Raw genomic sequence first — 17,333 nt, forward strand, 5'->3', positions numbered from 1 at the left:
TGCACTCAGCGAATCACGTCAACGCTATCGCAATTGTCCCGCGTGCGAAAGCGCATTTTCCATGACCAGCGTGATCCAACCCAATTCCAGCTCCAAGTCGAAGGCGCGCTCGACTCTTTGCATCCTGGGTGTTACCGCCTCTGGCTCACCTGCGAAAGTCGAGAACGGGACAGCTTCTCCCGCATCTTGCAACAACGCTACGTTACGATAAGAGCCCATTTGCTGAAAGATCAACAAACAAGAGATACTTCCTAGGTCGTATTCTCTAATTGAATCTAGTGGGAGTTTTGATTCAAGACCGTACTGTGGTAGAGCACCTACCCTCCCACGCCTTCATCAGCTCATTTCCAACTTCTGAGCCTAAGTTCAAGACCGAGTCGCTAGACTGTCACTGCTCTTCCTTCAGATTACAACAACGGACAGCGAAGCGATGTATCCAACTGGTCAAACCCAATTTGTGTATGAACCGTTGGTCAATCCAAATTCAGTGCGCTTGCTCAGAGTAATAGCGCCGGACGCCTTTGGTCAGGTCCTCGTTCAGCTGTGGGAAGACACAGAGGGTACAGCATACAGATGCCTTTCGTACACGTGGGGAGACCAATCTGAAACCTACCCAATTTGGGTAAATTACCAAGAGGGGCCCTGTCCAACTAGGATAAATAACCAAGAAATGCAAGTCGGAAAAGATCTTTATGACTTCCTGGAACTTGCGAGCCATGGCAGTTTCGGTGAGTACTTTTGGATCGACGCGCTTTGTATCAATCAAAGCGATGATGTCGAGAAGAGTCTGCAGGTACAGCGGATGGGAGATATCTACAAGAACGCCAAAGAGGTTCTCGTGTGGCTTGGTGATGGCAAAGAGAATCGTATCCGAGACCTTTTTTTGCAGATGGAGCGTGCAATTGCCGTCTTGGAGAAGACTCGCTATGTGAAGAGGAAAGGTCTCCTAGGTGTTGGGCCGACTGGTTTGAGAAGATATGGTGACGTATGGGTTGCGCTGGACACGGCATCAGCTGTTGGCTCCAACGACGGGTGCTTCAAGGACAGGAATGATCTCTTCGATATCTGTACGACTGATTTGGCAAATCACCCTTACTGGAACCGCGCCTGGACTGTTCAGGAGCTATTATCGGTACGGAGTCCGCAACGGATCTTCGTTTGTAGCGTGGCAAAAACGCGCGCTTTGGAAGAGCTACTGCATCACTGTCAGGATGATCCACGGTTGAGGAGGATTCAGATGCTACTGAAAGGGACATACTTCCGCCACGGTTCTGCAATCCCCTTCTGGTTCATCTTCTACCAGCTCGGGCGCACGCTGGAATGCCGCGATCCTCGAGATCGCATCTACAGTCTACTGTCTGTGACAGGGCAAGAGAGATTTACAGTCGATTATAGCGAGAGCACCTTTGGCTTATTCTTTAGGTCGGCCACCCGTTTTTCAGCGTGGGCCTGTCCTTATCTTCTGACGTTGTTGTGGCATGCGCTCGGAATCACGCGCAAGAGTGTGGAGAACGCTTTCAAGTTTAGCCATGGATTCCAAGTGTCGATTCCCATGCGCGCGACGACTTATGCTCGCGGACTGAATTTGCGAAAGATTTATGCCCGCGGACTGGATTTGCGAAAAAGATGTTGCCCGCGGGGCGGTTTCACCGATTGGCGTGCTACCATCGAGAACTGTACATCTCGCGATATACTGCTCTGTCCGAGTACGAATGTTGGAGTACCTGGGAGAATTGGTGAAGAGATACCTGATCAAGAGAACATACATGTTGTAGTACGCCGTGTGTCGAAAAACGATATTTCCCTGTCACTCCATACTCACAGCTTTGGAGTGCTTCCCTACTCCAAGCAGATGGAGCTGTGGTTTGACAAGGATGGGATTGAGATTAGGATAACCAACTGGAAAGACGTTCGACGGTATGCAGGTCTGTGTCGAAGCGACATTAAGTCCAACGACGATGAAAACAAGGACGACGGAATCATGGACTCATGGAAGTTGAAACCACATTTCACTCTCAAGATGACTTACGAGTACCCGATCGCATGCGTAGATTTCATGGAATCGCAAGGAAAAGAGGCTATTAAGAAGAGCCTTCAAAGTCTTGAAATTGGTCTTAGGAAATATGGCGATGACAGCAGCATTCGCGGGATGTTGTCGGCCACTGCGGACTTCGGCACAACCTCGTAGACTAGATGTTACATCCAGCATATGTTGCGCAACATGTATGACGAGGCGTCACGCGGATGGTGAGCTAAACCCCGCAAAGTCACATTCTCTCGGTAGACTTTGAACACAATAGCCGTTGCTCCGCTCCACACGACCCAATTCACGTGTACGCCTAGATGCTGGTTTTGTAGTTGTACGCCTTAGGCAGGGAGCGATAGAACTCAAATTCAGATGGGGACATGACTAGCAGTATTCACGGGCCGGAAAGAGGGGTGGTCGCTCCGCTATGCTTGAAGCACTTGTCCGCGGACATCGGCGCGGACCACAGCAAACTTCATTACCACACAGACTACATCTCAGGCGTCGATATCACATGCATTGCGTGAGTTAACAGGAGGAAACATTCGTATTCATGGTATCGTGCACTGTAACTAGAGATTATCAAATCTTACCCACGCGGTCGAAGCAGCCTATATCGTCAGTTCCGCCAACTTGACATCCACCAACGATGTTTTCGAACCCGCCGCACTATCCACCCTCGATGACTTCATCAGTGCAACCCCCATCAGCGCATCCTCCATGCCACCGAGCAGACTCGCCGCCTGCTCCTTATCCCAATAGCTCTCGTTGAAGCAGACGCTAAGGACGAGTTGGCCCTCCCAGATCCACGTGTGCACCATCATGCGCATCGTCAGGGTCTCGGCGCCCAGCCAAAAGTCTCTGACTTTGACGAGTCCGTCGCCGATGTTCTTGCTGACCTGCTCGTCTACTTCGCCCAGGAAAGCAAAGCGGGGTTGCGGTGATCCATCTGCCTCGCACTTCTTGACGTACAGCGTCTCTTCGAGGCGCTGGTGGAAGAACGGCGACGACGGGAGGTACGGCGCGTAGCCCGCGGCGTAGACGGGTGCGAGTTGCGAGTAGTAAGAGTCAAAGTTGGTTTCCGGCGAGACGATGACTTCCGTGGTGATGACGCTGGTGTAGCTTGTAGGCGAGTTCTCTGGCGCTGCGCCTTCTGGGATCAGAGTGCGGAGGTTGGAGTGGAAGGACGCCATGAAGCTTCGCGCTTCCTTTGTTTGTGCGAGTTTGGCAACGGAGCTGATGAGGGCGGCGTGTAGAGCGACGTCGATGGCCAGAGCGCGCGTCTCGCAACTGTCCATGACGGTCTTTGTGTCGCGCTTGGACAGCTTGACAAAGTGTCGCTGGGTGTAACCCGGTCTCTGCGATTTCATCGTGGGCGTCAGCTCCAGGGCTGGCTTGTGGGGCTCTAGTGCTGCGAGACGACTCTCAGCTTGCGCCTCGATCTCTGGTGTCTTCTCGTGCCCGATTCCAAGCGTCAACTCCATGCTCGGCGTCAGGTTCTTGGCACACCCGCCAAAGACTAAGTTGGGATTCATGTTGGCCAGAGACTCGACGAGGTGGTTGAGACAGAAGATTGCGCCGCGGGCGTCGACGCGGTAGTGCGGCGACCAGATCATGACTTCGGATGTGTCGGGAAGGAAGTAGCACATCATCTGTTCGTTCCGTGGAATCCGTCCCAGCAGTTCATCAACGGTCTTGCCCTCGGCGACGGAGAATGTCGCCGAAACCCACAAGGCGATGGAGGGCTCGTCTCCGACGCGGTAGATGTATCGACCGTTGTATGGGAATGCGGCGATCTCTGGATGGTTGTAGCGGACTTGCTTCCAGGCCGTTCGCAGGTAGGCAGCGGGGTCTTTGATGTCGAGGTGGAATTCGAGTTTGGCAACGGCGTTCTTGGCCCAGTTGTCGCGGCCGATGGCGTTGGGGACGTTGCGGGTGAGTATGTTGATCCTCTCGAGGTAGGTCTGCGCGCGCTCCCATCGACCTGGTCGGGTCTCTTTCCAGGTAGCGTCCTCCATGGTTGTTGAGTGAAGCAGGAGTAGGGGGAGTAGGAGTAGGGGTCAAGAGAGGATAAGTAGTAGTCACGACAAGACTTTGAGCCAAGAGAAGAGGATGGGCCAAGAGAGGAGGAGATGTCGAGAGAAGAGTATGAGCCAAGAGAGGAAGAGACAAGAGATGACAAGAGAATATAAGATAGCTCAAGAGTTGGAGAACAGGTGGGCAAGTGCAGCCGATATATCGTGCCGCTTCCTGGGGTACGGTCTCACATATATAGTTAAGTGGGCCGCCGTTACAACCGTGGAGTTCAAGCTGCGGATATCGAACGATTCCAGCGGCGTTACGTCGGTGTAGAGATGCGGAAGCGCTAGTCCTGGCGAAGAGGTTCTTTCACCGTTGATACTACACACCTGAGTTCGGCTTGGGCGAAGACAACTTGGGAAGGGCCTTTTCCTGCAGCCACCAAATACACTTGGTCTGAGGCATGACCCTTCAGTGGAAGCAATATTCTACGCTTGTGCGCACGGGCGCACTTCGGGTTTCGAGCTCTGCGTGTTCTGGACGAGTCTGGGTCGTGGTATAAGACATATAGCCAAGGATGCGGGTCGAGGCGAACGGCCCGCTGCAAGCTACGTCTAACCTTCCCATCGCGCATCGCCGTCGTCATCATTGCTTTTTGTTCGCGTCGAGGGCTTTCAATTCATCGCTGTATAACAGGAATACTTTTGTTGATAATAGGACATGAGCCTGCATCGTGTATGTCGAGGGTTCACCGTAAGCCCGATCGTAGTTTCATACCTAGAGTGACCTAGACGTCGTTAGCGTATCCATGTCAAACTTTACGGTAATGTTCGCACTAATAAACCGGAATTTCTTCACGATCTGTGGAAATCGATTTTGTGCGACAGATCGTAGGCTGAAGAGGGTTTGTAAAGAAGGGTCGTGAAAGTAAGAGTATTAGCAGTACACCATCGGAGTACTATATCCGTGCGCGAGGTCGAATGAGCCGTGGTGCGCAACTCGCCGCTCTACCCGTGAACACTCCCGAGGATTTGTAAGTATGTGGTAATGGCAATGCTTTCAGTGAGTACACTCTAGAGAGATGCCAGGGAGGGACATAAAGTAAAGTCGAGAGTTCGCGACAAGGTGTTAGTGATGACGGATAGAAAGAGAAGCAAGAGAAGCAAGAGGAAGAAGAGTGTGGTCGTGTGTGATACAGAATTAGGACATCAATAAGGTTCGACAGGCGCCAGAACGGTGGTGAGGCGTGAGCACCGACGTCATAGCGTCGATGGGAACGGCTAGCTGCTCCTTGAAACACTGCCATTATCGATAGCGGCAACGCCGACGTGGGCACCAACAACCCAACGAGTGCACCACCTACGACATCGCGACTGGACCGTTCCCCGCCGACAGAGAAATAATATACGAATGCGAAGTCAGTGACCACGGTCATTCTGTGCACGTCGCAACACCCCTCATACCCGCACTGACCCCAGGGACTGGACTACGGGCCCCAAGACTCCACGGCCCAGTACTAGTCCCCATAGCCTCCGCAACAGTTTCTAATGGCCTCCACAACACATCGTGATGGCCGGCAATGCCGAACGTTTTCTCCATCGGACATTCCAAGACCAAGGATCTGAGAGACGCTCAGTGCGCTGCCCAAGACACATCCCACATCCGCAAGACACGTTGCTTCCAAGTCCCGGGCACTCACTCATGGTTCAACCCGAAAGAACTGAGCGCTCGACTCCGCATCCGCCCTACACATCGCTTCCCAACGGAGCAGAGGTTCTACGCTCCTAAACTCTTGGCCGAGCTGCCGAGCTGCCTGGTGCCGAGGTGTCGCAAACGAAAGGACAGCATTCACCACATCACATGTCTGAGTTCCTACCATCGCCGATGCGCATCTGCGTTCCCTCTCAACGACCGTGACCTCATGCATCAACACCAGGCGCCGCCCTCTTACTACGTTTCAGCGCATGTGCTCACACACATTGACAACAGCATAGACGCGGATACGACTACACGGGTGTGCGCAATGCAAACTGCACCGGGATACTGATGTCACCCAGAGCATGACGAACCGTCCTCTTTCGGCGCGATGCACTTCCGTATACCTCCGCGAACTTCCGCAGAACGCGCGATCGAACATGCGCCACGGTGCACAGCAGGAAGACAACGTCGCAATATAACTGGACAACATGTTTGTGGAGACATTATATGGTCTCCTACGATGCTATCCTGGTATAGCGAACAGTAGAGGATGGCACAGTGATCTCGGCATAGAGTCTAGAACCGTACTCGTTGGGTCGTTGCTGCCCATGTCGGCCTTGTCGCTATCGATGAAGGTTATGCTCCCAATCTTCACGTTGTGTAAGCAATGTAAATCGCAATGGTTGGCAGCTCACGTCCTATTGCGCATCCCCTGAACGGGAGGTTGCGGTCTTCACGTTGCAATTTCGACGCGAGTGTCAACTTCAGCAGCCATGTCTGCCATTGCATTCGCGCATCAAGGACCCCAGCTGACAGCAAGAAACTCGATTGGTCCTACACACACCTCCCGGTTGAAACCATCACGTAGGTATCGGCAAAGGATCAGAAGAGTTATGCACGATGTGTAATTCTAGGGTACATTGTCGGGCTTGTCCAACTACTGAACATCCTCGTGCTGCCTTGGAGAGTGATGAGAGCGGGTGCAGCGATATCCCCTTCGACAAAACACTTAACAGAGTGACCTGGCCATGTCAAACAAGCCCCGATCTCTCGCGCGCGCCACCGAGAACGTGATGTTCATCCCCTGCGATCGAAAGTGGTTCGCCATCATCTTCAGAATACCTTTGTGGGCGTCTGCGCGCGCTGCTGTGTACACGGTCTTGAGTTCGCGCTTCATCCCGACACTCAGAGCTCGCCGTACAGTGTCTTTCGCGGCCAATCTCTCGTACTCCGTGTAGTTACAGAATGGATCACCGAGCTTATATATTCGCTTATGAAGCGGCCCCAGTGGGTGGTTCAGGATTCGAATGCGAACCTCGCAAGTCTTCCTAAGCGCCATTCTTCTTAAGGTCTGTTTCACAAACTTGTGCAAGTGCTTGGTTTTGCACTTGGTCTGCGCACTGGAAGCCCTCATGTTCCCGTTTTGTACTTGCTGCCGTAGATACGTGTCATTGTACCACGATGCGATCTTCAGGCTAACATATTTGACCGCAGTACTGTGCTTTTGCGGCCCATTTAGGTACGTACGCAGTTGTTTGCCGGCGAGATGGAAGGTATCCGAGAGCGCAACATACACAGGGTCTATCTCAGCGCGTGTCGGACCGAGAATGATCTTGGGCGCAAGCTCATCGTCGACCTTCTGTAGAGGCTTCTGTACCGCGGGATGCTTCACCTCCTCGTATATAGTCTTGTTGAGTTGAAGCAGTGCGGTTGGCATCCGACATACTTCCCAGTTGCAGATACCTGGCTCCGGGAAAACGGGATCGTAGACGATGGCTGATAGGTAATTGTAGATTTGGCAGCGCAGTTCGGTCGGTAGGGCCATGAATGGAGAGGACGCTGTACCATCTGCCGTAGCTGTAGATGGTCGTGGACTTTGGCAGAGGGGTTGTTTGCGCTTTCCCTTCTTGATGTCGTCGTTCGCGGGTGTCTCATCGCCGGCCGGCTTATTCAGAGGATGTGCGCATGTAGAGGCGCCGCCTGTCTTAACCCTCTTGGCAGGCTTTGCATTCGTGACTGCTTCGTTCTTTCGCTTTGGAGGCATCGCGGCGGTATGGGTCGAGGCTTCTCGTGCGCCGTGTTGCCAGGTGTCGGTATCAGCTCAGTTTGATACTTGAATGTTAAGTGTGTCGGAAAGAATATGGATGAGAGACGAAGACGCGAGTATCATCTGGACTCTGAAAATTTGCTGTTTCGTTTTTGTGGTTGAGCCGTTCCAAGTTGTTCAATGCTGACCAATGCAGCATCCACGATACATGGCTGTGGCCTGGACGTACCGTCAATGAGCAGAACCCGGCACCAATCAGCTGTACACGAGATGTCAAATATGAGTTTGCCATGCAACAAGATCCACACAAAACCGACGTCGTTGCCAACATAAACTAGTTCCCTGCCACCGGCATCCCTATCCCCAGATCAAAATGAAAAGTCAAACATCTCGACGGGGAAGGCGAGTATAGGTTTCGCGAGACAGCTGGATATCACGAAAGCGAATGAGACGCTTATCATGTCGAAACGCAACACATGCGATGAACTCTTCGCAACGGGAGCGTATCTAACTGATAATATAGAGACGTGCATAGTGTAGACTCTACGAAGAACATTCTTTGCGAACGTAATGCCGGATTCATCGAGTTGGCGTTGCAAGCATATACCGTTTCTTGTATTACCAACTCGATGAGTTCAGGATTACGTTCGCAGTGCTCGATTGGATGCCAAGGAGAAGTCCTGACCGGTATGGTATATGGGCGCATCGCCGTCTGAGAAAATCTCATGAAGTTGAGTATGCTAGACTACGAAAGATGCCTTCGAATCAAAAACTCTGTAGTCCTTAATGCTTCTTCGCGTCCTTCTCTTTCTTCTTCTCCGCGATGAGCGCATTCAGCCTGAGAAAGGACGTGAACCCTTCAACGAGACACGTACCCACCCACTTCCACCATACCGCGTCAAGAAATGTGCATCCGTGTTTTGCAAGCTTCCTCGCCATGATGATCGCTTCAACCATGTGGATAGGTACCATGATGGCCCAAACCGTGAAGCCGATTCGAGCGACGAAGCTCGCGAAGCCTGGCACAAGATACAAGACGCTGTCGTAGAGAAGCGATCCAGGCTGCCAGTTTGCCGGCCGCGGTAGCAAGAGCAGGGCAAGCACACATTGCGTAAAGTTCCACAAATGAGCAGGACGCATGTACGCAGGAACGAACTTAGTGATGGCGATGTCGCTTCGGTCCAGGGCCTGGAGAGCGTCTTTGTCCATTTGAACAAGCCGCTCGCGAGCCTCGCGCATGGCCTTCATCGGTGGGTTGAAGGCGATGACAGCTTGTTGCCCACCACAGCTCAGGACCATCTGGTTCAGATCAATGTCGACCATCTGCGCCGAGCGACTCTGCATCATGGACTTGGAAGCGTACGCTTCGGCATACCGGCGTATCTATGGTCAACATTAGGACTGGGAGTCGAATTCGACATCAATGGTGCTTGAAGTGGGTGGCGCGTACGGAGTCGTGGTGGTCTGCGTTCATGTGCTTGATGATCCGCTGCTTTGCGGCTGCATCTGCAGCTTCTGGGGATGTCATGCTGGAATGGTAGTATGCTGGTGTCCAATTGACTGGTTGCTCTCGTTGAACTCCGAAGGAGGTGCGTATGGAAATGCCGTCGTCACGATACCCGCCAGACCGGCGCAATTCGGGCCGGCCATCGGGGAAGATCTGGTGCGCCCCGCGATTGCGTCTTCCCAACGATCGTTAGCACAACGCTCATGATATCGAATTTATCGCGGGATTCTTTCGACGCTGCGCTACCTCAGATCTATTGTGCACGCTATGAAGACGCGTTCCCATTTCCACGCCAGCACTAAACGGTCTCCCGCACCCTGTGGGTAAACGTTCCGCCAGACCACTGATCGAGGCCTCGCCCGTGCCACAGCATGTCCCAAAGCGTTGATGTCAAGCGCATTCAGCTGACGCGTTGCTCGATGCATCGCTGTTGGGCTTGGTGCGCGCGCCAATGACGAGCAAGCGAGACCAGAGGCACACGAGCTCGCAGCGCATCGGGTTGAGCGGAACACTAGGTGTCTGTTAGGGTTTTAAGTAGTAATTTTTAGTGTGTATTCTATAGAAGAGTAAAAATAGCTAAACTATAAGTATAAATTTTATAACTATAGTTACCTATTTTTAAAAGTAGAAATTTTACGTAAGTACTTAACTTCTTTCTATTACTATAAAATCTTTACTAATATTATTATATTTACTATATACTATATACTATAAATTAAATATCTCTTACTTTCTTAGTTTATTTTAGCTATAATAAGTTTAGTAATATAGTTATAGTTAAAGATAATCTTAGCTTATATTACTAACTTATATTAAGTATAATCTTCTAGTTAAGAGCTTAGTATAGCCTATACTAATTAAGTATTAAAGTAATTACTATTAAGCTAGTACTTATATACGCTATAAAAAATACTATTTTATATTTCTTAAGTAATATTATTTTATTTATAAATAAAAAAATAATAGCGCTTAAGATACTTTTTTAATATACTATTAAAGCTCTTAATACTAAGGCTATAACTTTTATTATTAGTTAATAACTATAGTTACTAAACGTTAATAATAATTAAAGCTACTAAAATTACTAACTACTTAACTTATAAGCTAAAGAAGTAGTAAAATAAATAAAAGAATTTATAAATAAATAGTTAAATAGTTAAAATATATAGAGAAGAACTTAGTAGATTATGCTATAGAGACTAGATAAATTAATTAGTGCATTCTAATGCCTAATACCTCTAAAATAATACTAGACACTAAGGGATAAGCGGAACAGCTAGACTGTTGCAAGCACAATTTCAGATCTAAAATAATCAGGTTGGCAGCGCGCAGGGATGGGGTCAAGTTTTGGGACGCTGGCGGTGGGGTGGATGTGGGTGCCACATGGTGCGTCAGACTGCATGACGGGTGGCTCGAGTGCGGCAGGGGTAGCAGGTACCTTGAAGCTTCAAACCGGTTCCTGTTCCCAGGCCGCTTTTCTCTTATTAACGAATTGCGCCGCGGCTCTGTACTCGCAACAATCTCCGAAGCACCTTCAGCTCGTCACGCATCACCCGTCTAACTACTTCCCACCCACACAAGAACCACCCAACCAGCACCATGGCGGACACAGTTGAAGAGACCAAGCAGTCTGTCTCCGGAGAGGGAAACGCGGATGCCAACGCCTCGGTAGGCGCAAAGGGCAGTGCGGAATCATCGAGTAAGAAAACCGAAAGGAAGACGCCGAAGAAGCTGGGCGGAAAGAAGCCTCAACAGCAGCCCACTCCTGACGCCACTCCTGCCCCCGAAAGCGATGGCGAAGGGAAAGCTGAGCAAGAGGACGCAGAATCCAAGAAGCAAACCAACGGCGGCGACGCTGACAACGAGTCCGACGAACCCCAACAAGAAAAGTCAAAGTCGCAATCGAGACGCCGCCAGTCGCGTGGCCGTGGCCGACGGGGCGCAGACTCCGGTGCCGAGTCTGATGCGCGATCCGACGTGTCCCAATCTGGAGGCCGTCGCAACCGCCAGCGCCAAAAGAAGGGCGGCAAGGGCGGAGGTCCGCTAGACGACATCACCGAGAACGTCCCTGGAGGCGATGCACTCGGTGGAGCCGGCGACATGGTCCAAAACACTGCTGGTAACGCCGTCAACCAAGTCGGAGACACCGCTGGCAAGGCCCTGGGAGGTCTGACTGGCGGCGGCGGCGGTGAAGAAGAGGGTGGAAAGGACGGAGGCGAGCAGCTGAGGCTGCGCCTGGAACTCAACCTCGACATTGAGATCCAGTTGAAGGCCAAGATCCATGGTGATCTCACGCTCGGATTGCTGTAAGTCAAGCATGTAGTCATTCATCACCAAAGCCAAATGCTAACTTTGCGCAGTAACTAGGAGACGGTCGAGGATGACTGCACGAAACGCATCAATTGTTACATTGGGAGATCATAATGGCGTTTGGTTTGGAGTTTTGCATGTAGTGTTACGATACGTATTGCAGTATAATACGACACAATGAACAACTTGCATCCCATTACATCGCTGAATCATCGCGCTGGCATACTGATGGTGTTGGTATTTCTGTAATCTCATCCAACTTCGTCATGATCATCGCAGCGTCAGGGAATGTCTCGAGTAGGCGTGTTATTACCAGGCCCTGTAATAATACCCCAGTAACCGAGAGCGCATGCGACGTCGACTCATTGATCATGAAGTAAGCTATCCGAGCCTGAGTATAAACTTGACGACTATTATGCCCAGGATCGAGTATTGCACAGCCGTTGCCCGCAAGATCAACGGTCCGCGTTAAGCGATCGGCGGGCGGACTAGCCACTCGCGTGGGCGCGAGACTGGTTGTGCTTCGCCATCGCTGCGCGCGTCGTCAGCATGTGTGCAAATGTCGGGCGACTTGCAAAGACGCGCGCAGATGCATCGTCTTGACATACGTCACGCAGCGGCTGTCAACCCGATTGGGACAGCAATGGCTGGTGTCGCTCGATGTGGGCCTGACGTCATCCGTAGCGAGCCTGAAACGGTGAGACGGTACGACGGATGAAAAGACAGGGGTGCAGGCTTGCGGCGGCGGCGTCCTTGCTTTGGGGGCTACAGAGGACCAGGCCGTTGCGAGTAATCTTGTTTTTGGAGTGGAGCTGCCCGTACCAGTCGTGGCGTGCGTAGGCGTGTAGTAGCTCCGCTTGCTGCTCGACCTTGCTGACTTCACATCTTGCTCGCATCCATCGCCGTTACCTCGACACCTCTGCGCAATTCTTCACCTCCATCACGCAGACAATCCCCATCCAGAACAGCCTCCTCCAACCGCCCGAGGCCTTGCATGATAGCAAGGATACCCGACGACATGGCCGACAAGGACTCCGACTATGAGAACCAGCCGCACGAGCGGTCAACGATGCAGCAGGAGAAGGCTGTGAACAAGGCCAAACAGGACAAGCGCGAGGCGGGCCTGCAATCCGCCCGGTCGCGCTCGTCGTCGCGCCGCGCCCGCCGCAACCGCATCGAAGAAGACAAGAAGAACGGCAAATACATGCACACGACGTCGCTGGAAGCCCTCGAGGAAGCCGACGCAAACGGCGATCTCCAGAAGATGGGCATGTTCGAGCGCATCGGCCCGGACAGCACATCCATGGACGGGCCCGTCACATACGCCCGCGCCATGAGAGGCGAGATCCCCATGCGCGGCACCGACCCCAACCAGCCCTACCGCATGGAGCCGCAGCAAAAGGGCAGCGAGCTCAAGGACCAGGACGGCCTGAAGCTGACGCTCGAGGCGAATCTGGAGATTGAGATTGAACTCAAAGCGAGTATCCGCGGCGATTTGACTTTGAGCTTGTAGTAAGTCGACCCCTGCCTTCGCCCTTTCGCTTACATCGAGCCTATGCATGACTGTACGAGCGAGCGAAGGCGACGAAGTGTCTCTGGATGATGAGCATGGACGAGTGCTAATTGGCATCACGCAGCCAATAACACAACTATCGTTGCCCGCTTCCTTCCAAAGACATCGTTAGCGTTCGCGCTCGCCGTGCAGTCCAGGCCTCGACCACCACCCCTCCTATCCTCCCCCCTCGTCTTTTCTTCTTCGCCAGCGTCCTGGCGAGACACGTAGTAACTGAACTTAACAGTGAATAGTGCTTGATGGATGTTGCATTCCCCCTCGTTCCACGACCGTCACGAACCCGCCCCGCCCCGCAGCCGGCGCCAACCGCGAACAACGGGGTAGCGTTATATGGGGATACATGTTTGAGCGTTTAGGAGTTACACTGGTTGCTTTGTAGGGGCTCGGATAGCATGCGACAATAAAAGAATCGATAATGACCATCCATTTTGCTGGCGAGGCGGTCGCACTCCATGTTGTGCATACTTTGGTACCGAATGCAGGCTGCGCGGTGTCGCCCCGAGCAGCTTGTCAGCGCCCGCAGCCTGCAGATGCCCAGTGCCATCCGGCATATTGCGACAGACTGACATGCGCAGGGCAGACGCTCGAATGAATATCTCAAGGCCGACAAACCTCCTGATAACTGGTAGATTTGCCATTGCGCTGGCCACGAAAGAGCTTCCTGGACCCTTGCAGCATACGTAAAACTGACCAGCGACCAGCGAGCAGAGCCAATAAGCCGTTGTGTCATGCCTCTCCACACCGAAATGTCTGGTAACGAGAGCCACAATGGCGAGGGTCTCGTATGCGCGCAACCCGCAATATTGCGCGACTGACAGCTTCACACCACATCTCATACACGTACCGACCACTAACCAAGCTTATACGAGAAGCCTCTTCCAGCAATCAATCCTGCATCTCGGCAACGAGCGTATCCTCTCTCTTCCAAATACCCAGCTCGCCGAAGACACAATGGGTGCGTTCAGCGCTTTCGTTACCCGCCGGATGGACCCCGAGGCCGCAGAGAATAGCGGCTTGCGAAGATGGCGCAGACGTGCGAATACGGTCGCAGGAGGTAAGTTCGTTCCGTGTGGGAAGACTTGGAAGGGCAGTGATGCTGATATGGCATCGCGCAAAGGTCAGCACGGCCACGATGTCAAGGAGTCTTGGGCCAAGCGGGCGGCGAAAGGGCTCTGGGAGCGTGTCCACAACCGTGACGGTCGATCAAAGGATGTGGAGATGACTGGGACTGCGTTGAGGCTAGAGCCGGACAACAACCTTTCTACGGGGGTGAGAACACAGCTGCTTATCTCTGCCCCTGTGGCTTCACCGATACCTGCACAGTATACGCAGCAACAACAGCGTCCCGAGACCCAATCGTCCTCTCCCATAGCCGACACGATCTCCTCCTCAACGACCGTTACCACCACCCACTTCGGAAGCCCACTGACACGCGTTCCTCATCATACACATGCGCGAAGTGCCACACCTGACTGGATCCCAGCTTCCACAAGTCCCCGTGTCTCGGAAGGCTCTACCGTCATCGAGTCGCCCTTGGGTTCTGATCTATCCTTTGACCCCTACCACGAGCTCGTCAACAGCATCGAACGATTTCACTTCGCTCTTCTTGTGAACTCCAGCACCATTGACGACATTTGCGGCGACGTACGAGATGTACTCGAGATAAGTAGCAATAACTTGCTGACCGTCGGATGCGACCTACAAAGGCTGCTAGTCATCTGGCGTGAGCTCACCGGCAACGCAGCGAACGTTGCTGTGCTCGAGGCGCTAGAACCATGTGCCCTTGTAAGCAAGAAGCACCTCGCGAAAGCTTGCCTAGACATGAAGAAAGGACTTCAGTCCTATCGCGACTGGTCGGACATGGTGGCTCGCAACAAGATGATAGCCCAATCTCAAAACGCGATCAGTCATGAGTGGCGCGCAGCCTTGAACGACAAGATGAAAGCGCTCGATGTGCTCGAAGCGCTGGACTTTGACGATGTTGCTGCTCAGGTGGAGCTTGTTATGCGGAAGTACATCGGTGCTGAGGAGGAAGTCGCGACCACAGGGGGACCAGCTGCACCTGCCAGCACGACTAACACGTCGCGGCCTAGCGCCATCTCTAGATACCACCGCACTTCGCTTTCACTGCGAAAGCGCCTGTTTACCACACTGCCGCGACCGCGATGTGGTTCGATCACCCCGCAAGCGAGCCCAATCCGCGACAGCCCACGAGCCTCGCAAACAACATCGCGATACCCGCAGTTATCCCAGTCGCCTACGCCTGCGCCATCACTCTCATCAGCCTCGGTGCAATACGGGAGCCAGCCTACTCCGGCCGTAGCGAGCGCCCCCAGCCATGCCCCGCCTGCAACAGCTAGCTTGAAGTCGACTGCGTCTACCACGAATGCGCCCAACTATACCCGGCCGACGAAAGCAAGCCTGGGATGGTGCCAACCGACAGCCAGCAACAGCATGGCTGCATCCAGAGTCGCGTCAGAATCTCAGTCGCACCGTCCGGCTTCTGCAAGTCACGGTCTTCGGGAAAGTCGGGTACAACTCCAGAGAACTCCAACCGATGATCACAGAGGCCCTTCACTTGATCTCGAACACGCTCCACCCATCCCACCCAAGTCCATCAAGAGACTGATACCTAGAACGTCTTCACCGTTGCCCGCTCACCTACGCTCGGACTCAGCCCTCTCTCTATCGCTGAACGACGTAGCCACTACTCGGCGTAGTACCTGCTCGTCAATTTATACTAACAGCAAGCTTCCTGTAAAGGCCAATGGCACGAGCAATCCAGGTTTCCTTCGACCTGCCATAGCCGATGCGCAGACCGAGCATGACGCGAACACGACCCGCGTACCTACACCGCAACCTGTGCGCGACAAGCTCGCCGTCGGCGTCGATCACGGTCGGGATCCCAGCCCCAACACGCATGATATGGCGGTTAGAATGGATGAAATACGCGCGAGGATGAGTCGGATGACCGCAGACATGAAGGCAAGGAAGCTGGCCAGAGAGAATGTCGCTGGATGTGAGCTGACGGTGGAGGCAACGCAAGATGGACGGACGAAAGCTAGAGAGGAAGCGGACGCCCAGGAAGGCTAACGAGGATAGAGATACGCCAGACGCCAGATGTCATTGTGGGCAGCGAACACCAATGAAGTTAATGTCTCCGCGCATACCAATTCCGCGTCCCATCCACCGATGGCGCCCCGGCGTCCCCGCAATCGACCCCGAATGTGTGATTATCCTACCAGTCTCGCCGATCTCGAGTATTGAGTTTGCGGGACGCGGGAATGTGTGATGTCTCAGAGTTATCAAATCTCACGGCAGCTATCCTGGCCTTAGCTCACACAAGAGCCTTACACTGCGTTGTGAAAAGATGCTAATCATCTTCATCAATGCAGCCAGCATTCACGCGCTTCTCATTCGACGGACTTCGCATAGCATCATAGCTCTCTTCCGCGTCGTCTTCATAGGCGTCTCGATCTCACGGCCCATTCCCCTGCTGTACCTCGTCGCACCGAACCCAGCGTGGTGGCGCGCCCACTGCGACCTATGAGATCACAATTTTAGGCTGCTGTACCCGTAACGTGACTTGGCTTTCCCGTCATACTGGACCCGACATGGCCGACCATCTCGGACCACCTGGCCGCCATGCGCTTCGTCCCTCACAGCTGGGTCGCCGAAGAGGTGGCTGTCCCGAGACGATCTGCAGCAACCGCCTCATCCCAGTCATGGTTCATCTAGCGACATTAGAGGCGCAGGCCTCGACTGGAGCATGCACGCTGCAGCAACTCAACGATTCAGTAACGCATTACTGTCCGCGTCAACTGGTCTGGTGTTATGTTGCCCAGAAGATACGAGACTATGCCAAGTCGTTTGTGTCACTCCTCGTGAACAGCAGCGTTCACACTGACCGCTACTCGCAAAGCAATCCGCGTCCCCGTTCCGTGTCTGCTTGGCCAAGGAGCCATTCGAGGTGCAACGGTAACGAAACGTACACACCGCCGACGGACTCTCGCTTGGCAAGTATGCAGGGTTCGTAGCACAATATGCAGCTCAGTTCCGAGATCACCGACAATACGGTTCATGGCGCGCGGCATCGATGAAAGCCACCAGGAAGCTACAAGAACTCAGTGAGAGCTTACAACCCTTCGACATC

At 53.0% G+C, this 17,333-nt stretch overlaps 7 protein-coding genes across 7 annotated transcripts; 4 read left to right on the forward strand and 3 right to left on the reverse strand.

Annotated features, from left to right (window-relative positions):
* Positions 1 to 1,766: 1,766 nt before the first annotated feature.
* Positions 1,767 to 2,188, forward strand: J4E84_002173 (uncharacterized protein; the record flags this gene model as incomplete). The annotated part of the gene is made up of 2 exons (XM_049384801.1): positions 1,767 to 1,774; positions 1,825 to 2,188. 2 exons carry the CDS (start codon positions 1,767 to 1,769, stop codon positions 2,186 to 2,188), a joined length of 372 nt encoding a protein of 123 aa, XP_049248157.1.
* A 449-nt stretch (positions 2,189 to 2,637) lies between these two features.
* Positions 2,638 to 4,044, reverse strand: J4E84_002174 (uncharacterized protein; the record flags this gene model as incomplete). Its single annotated transcript, XM_049384802.1, has 1 exon — positions 2,638 to 4,044. One exon carries the CDS (start codon positions 4,042 to 4,044, stop codon positions 2,638 to 2,640), a length of 1,407 nt encoding a protein of 468 aa, XP_049248158.1.
* Positions 4,045 to 6,752: 2,708 nt separating this feature from the next.
* J4E84_002175 (uncharacterized protein) lies at positions 6,753 to 7,787 on the reverse strand (the record flags this gene model as incomplete). Its single annotated transcript, XM_049384803.1, has 1 exon — positions 6,753 to 7,787. One exon carries the CDS (start codon positions 7,785 to 7,787, stop codon positions 6,753 to 6,755), a length of 1,035 nt encoding a protein of 344 aa, XP_049248159.1.
* A 786-nt stretch (positions 7,788 to 8,573) lies between these two features.
* Positions 8,574 to 9,318, reverse strand: J4E84_002176 (uncharacterized protein; the record flags this gene model as incomplete). Its single annotated transcript, XM_049384804.1, has 2 exons — positions 8,574 to 9,173; positions 9,241 to 9,318. The coding sequence occupies 2 exons, from the start codon at positions 9,316 to 9,318 to the stop codon at positions 8,574 to 8,576; spliced, it is 678 nt and encodes a 225-aa protein (XP_049248160.1).
* Positions 9,319 to 10,896: 1,578 nt separating this feature from the next.
* J4E84_002177 (uncharacterized protein) lies at positions 10,897 to 11,607 on the forward strand (the record flags this gene model as incomplete). The annotated part of the gene is made up of 1 exon (XM_049384805.1): positions 10,897 to 11,607. One exon carries the CDS (start codon positions 10,897 to 10,899, stop codon positions 11,605 to 11,607), a length of 711 nt encoding a protein of 236 aa, XP_049248161.1.
* A 1,018-nt stretch (positions 11,608 to 12,625) lies between these two features.
* Positions 12,626 to 13,120, forward strand: J4E84_002178 (uncharacterized protein; the record flags this gene model as incomplete). The annotated part of the gene is made up of 1 exon (XM_049384806.1): positions 12,626 to 13,120. One exon carries the CDS (start codon positions 12,626 to 12,628, stop codon positions 13,118 to 13,120), a length of 495 nt encoding a protein of 164 aa, XP_049248162.1.
* Positions 13,121 to 13,926: 806 nt separating this feature from the next.
* On the forward strand, positions 13,927 to 16,273 carry J4E84_002179 (uncharacterized protein; the record flags this gene model as incomplete). Its single annotated transcript, XM_049384807.1, has 3 exons — positions 13,927 to 13,962; positions 14,063 to 15,214; positions 15,944 to 16,273. 3 exons carry the CDS (start codon positions 13,927 to 13,929, stop codon positions 16,271 to 16,273), a joined length of 1,518 nt encoding a protein of 505 aa, XP_049248163.1.
* Positions 16,274 to 17,333: the final 1,060 nt, after the last annotated feature.

The sequence above is a fragment of the Alternaria hordeiaustralica genome, assembly GCF_023758085.1.
Source record: "Alternaria hordeiaustralica strain BMP 2776 chromosome Unknown scaffold_2, whole genome shotgun sequence".
Taxonomy (NCBI): Eukaryota; Fungi; Ascomycota; class Dothideomycetes; order Pleosporales; family Pleosporaceae; genus Alternaria; species Alternaria hordeiaustralica.